Raw genomic sequence first — 4,041 nt, 5'->3', positions numbered from 1 at the left:
TTTGGCCTCATGGAATGAGTTAGGAAATATTCTCTGTGCTTCTATTTACTAGAAGAGATTGAAGAGAAGGGGAATAATTTCTTTCTCAAATGTTTGTTAGAATTTACCAGTGAAACTATAGGAATGATTCTTTCTTTTGTGGAAAGTTTCATTATCAATTTCATTAATTTCTATCAATTTCATTAATAGATATATGCCTATTTATGTATGTCTCATTGTGAGAGGGTATGGTAATTTGTGCCTTTAAAGGAATTGATCTATTATTTAGGTTATAAATTTGTGAACATAGAGTTTTATTGATCTTTTCAAAGAACAGCTTTTGGTATCATCAATTTCCCCTATTGATTTCTAGTTTTAAATTTCATTAAGTTCTGCTCTAATTTATTTTTCTGCTTGTTTTTAACTTATAGTGCCCTTCTTTCTTTAGTTGCCTCAGGTGGAAGCTTAGGGTATTGATTTATACCTTTTTCTTCTTAAATATATGCATATAGTACTATAACTTTCCCTCTAGGCATCACAAAATTTTTGATAAGTTGTATTTTTTTTATCATTAAACTATGTATTTACATCATTATATTCACATTGGTTATCAAAATAGTATTTATACTTGAAAGTGTGGACTTCTGAGTCAGTCAGATGGAACTGTGTCAATTCAAGTGCTGTGTTTCTAGCAATTTATTGCTAATAGTCTTCCTCCATGAAACAAGCAGCTGTTTAGACTTTTCTCCTATTGTAGCAGCACGTGTGAAGTTCCGCTTCAGTAAACCATCTGTCCATCAATGAAAGGGCATCCCTTGGTAGTAATAGCTGCCGTCTGAGATGTATTTTTAGGGATGGATCCAGGAGAGCCTGGAGATCCTGGGGATCCAGGTGAGTCTGGAGAACCAGGCAGATTTGTTGCAGGTGACTGGCTGGAGAGGGTAGTCTTTGTTCCACTAGAGAGGGAAAGCTTGAAACTTGGGCTCTGCCGACCAGAAAGATTCGTTTTCAGAAGCACCTCCTTTTCCTCACTTTCTTTTAATTTCTTCCTCTCCATGAATTTACTTATTGGATCCATAATGTCATCATCATTCTAGTTTTGTCAGATGGAGACATGACAGCTTCTCCATCTTCCATGTCATCTTCATCTGTGTTGAACCACATCTCCTCTTCATCTTCTAGTGTTCTGGCGTCTCTTTGATATCTATGATTCCTCAAAATGGAACGCATACTGTCAAGTTTGGGATTATCTTGCCTTTCTCTTTGTTGTTCAAATCTCAGTTTCAATCCTTTAAATGTTTGTACATAATCTACATCTTCCAGTGCTTTCCAGTAATTTTCAATAACATGAGCAGTTAATGATTTTATATCTTCCACTCTAATAAATTCAAACGTTTCTATTATGGCAGAGTTCATCAGATTGTAGCGGGATCCACTGTTGAGAAATGCTTTGACTACTGGTTCAAACAAAAAACTTTTCATTATGTAGCAGTTGTAAAACTCATCTTTTAATCCAATAATCTTTCTCTTAAAACGAAGAGCACATAATGCCAAGAAAGCATGCTTCGAGGCCATAAGAACTAACACTCTCCAGAGAATGTCCTTATTAATAATGTAGTTCTTTATGTGGTAGGTATGGTGCTCCACACAAAATGTTAACAGTTCCAATACAAGTGCCAACAACTGGGCAGTCTGAAAATCATCTTTGCTAGGTTTGTCTTCTGTTGTATTTGCCAGTAAGGGAGCAGTAAGGACATGCATACAGTGCTTGTAGAAGAAACCCAGAAATTCAGTCTTTTCTGTTTTATTGGCAGTAGCTAACATGTTTTCTGGGTCAACTAATGTTCGAAGGAGGCCCATAAGCTGGACTGCTCCTCCAAGTTCAGGGTCTGTATCACAAATCATATGTTCTATAATGAGGTTGATGAGCAAAATATCCTTGTTGGTTATTTTTTGCTCTGTTAACTTCTTACTTACATCATCATTCTGTTGTGCCTCCTGCATGACAAACTCTCGTACCATGGATGGATTATATTCAACCAAGTATGAGAATATATCAGTAGCAGCACTTCGCACCTGTGTACCATCCATGCCAAGGATGACTTCTAAAGCTGGTAATATACCCATGTTTGACAAAGTCTTGAAAAAAGCATCTCTGTTTTGAGGTTGTAGCGTTTGGGAGAACGCACAAAATTCTTTTAAAAAGTTAACCAATTCCTGTCTTTTTTCCTCATCTGTTGCTTCATCTGTTAGCTGTGCAAACAAATCTGTCAGAAATTTTTCATCTTCCTGTAACATACCAACAATTTGTACCTCATTGAAAAAGATAAAAGAGTGAAGTGTTGATAACATATTTTCTTCAAAGACTGAAGGGGTAGGTAGAACCATGTCTTGTATATACTGAACTCTGTATGTCTGATGGATTTTTTGTTTCAGCTCAGGATCTGATATGGGAATCACCTCTTTAAATTTGGCTGTTTTTGTTAGAAATTCCCTATGTTTTACATGGTTGTGATAAAGCAGGATCATATTCTAAGCATCCAATGACGTCCATTATACATTCCTCAGAGAACATAACTTCAAAAAGAGCAGTTCAATTCAAGAGGAAGATGCCTTTGATAATTTCATACAAGTGGTGCAGTCCTTCAATATGTTCCAAATCCTCACACACATGAAAAAGCTCTAAGAGCTTTTTAATGTAACCCTCATTTTCCAGTGCTAGTGCAAGTTTTTCACGACGCAGGGGGGAAGGTAAAGATGATGCCACAAGTTCTGCAACTTCCTCAAGGCGACAATTCACAAGATGGCAATTCTAAACCTGGCGATGACATATCATCAAAACGCTCCTCTTAAGACTCATCTACAAGGTCCTGAGTGATGTCCACTGATGGGTCCTTTCCTTGAACCTGACATATTTTCTCCCAAACTTCATTACATCCAACTTTTTCTTGAAAGCTAAGGGCCAAGTCATAATTTTCTGCTTCAGACCACACAATCAAAGTGTCCTGTTGTTTCTGGTGTGCAGTATTAGGATTTATTTTGGACTCTAAAAGTAGAGAACCGTCGCTCTCGGCCCTGACAAGCAGGGACATGCCCTTCAGCCGCTCCACGTAGCCGGACGACACATGCCCGGTGCCCCGGTCGTCCCACTGCCGGTCCTCATTGAGCGTGTAAACCTTCACCCGCCGCCGGGTGTCGGTCATCGTGCCGCCCGGGGGCCGGGGCAAAGGCCCCGCCGGAGTCGCCCGGAAAGGGGGTCCGGGGAAGGCGGGAGCCGAGGCGAGAGGACGCCCACGAGCGGAGGGCTCGCCGGCCTCACTACCGCCGCTGGCCGCCCCGGGGGCCGCGCTGCCGCCCGCGTGGCCCGCCGCCGGGTCCGAGCTCTGGCCCCCGCCTCTCCTCGCCTCCGGCTCCTCGGCGCTATTGTCCAGGCCCGGCAACCCGGCCGCCCCGAGGGGGCCGCGCAGCGCTTCGCAGCCTCCCGCCCCGCCGCGCTAGGAACTCGCGGCGCCGTTCACTGCCCTGCTCCCGCCTCCGCCGTGATCTCCGTGAAGCTGCTTCCCGCGCCGCCGCCGCCGCCTCCTCAGGCCCCCGCCGCCGCCGCCGCCGCCGCCGCCGCCGCCGCCGCCGCCGCCGCCGCCGCCGCCGCCGCCGCCGCCGCCGCCGCCATGTTTTCCTTCCTGCCACCTGGCCCCGCCGCCGCAGCCGGGGACTGCGCTCCGCTCCCCTGCTGCAAATGTCCCAAGCCGAGCGGCGCCTGGTCCTGCCGCAGCTGCCACCACGACGCGGGAGACTCCCGGTAAGTTGTATTTTTGTTTTCATGTAATTCAAAATATTTTTTACATTTCTCTTGAGACTTCTCTTTGAACTATGGGATATTTAGAAATGTGCTGCTTCAACTGAAAGCATTTGGGGATTTTCCAGATATATCTCTTATTGAATTCTAGTTTAAAGAGTTTAAATTAACTTAATCTTTAAGATTTTAAATTAACTTTGTTGTGGTCTAAATGCATTTTTTAATTATTTTCAATTGGTTAAGATGTGTTTTATGGCCTAGAATGT

General features: G+C 43.6%; 1 protein-coding gene across 1 annotated transcript; it reads right to left on the bottom strand.

Annotated features, from left to right (window-relative positions):
- Window positions 1–272: 272 nt before the first annotated feature.
- LOC132365200 (serine/threonine-protein phosphatase 4 regulatory subunit 3A-like) lies at window positions 273–3,314 on the bottom strand. Its single transcript, XM_059921884.1, is given in 5 exon segments — window positions 273–1,074; window positions 1,077–1,917; window positions 1,957–2,484; window positions 2,486–2,771; window positions 2,773–3,314. Coding segments are annotated over 5 exon segments (2,382 nt in total). The 5' UTR covers window positions 3,183–3,314; the 3' UTR covers window positions 273–757.
- Window positions 3,315–4,041: the final 727 nt, after the last annotated feature.

This window comes from Balaenoptera ricei, chromosome 4 (assembly GCF_028023285.1).
Source record: "Balaenoptera ricei isolate mBalRic1 chromosome 4, mBalRic1.hap2, whole genome shotgun sequence".
Classification (NCBI taxonomy): domain Eukaryota; kingdom Metazoa; phylum Chordata; class Mammalia; order Artiodactyla; family Balaenopteridae; genus Balaenoptera; species Balaenoptera ricei.
This window is presented reverse-complemented; position numbering and strand designations above follow the sequence as displayed.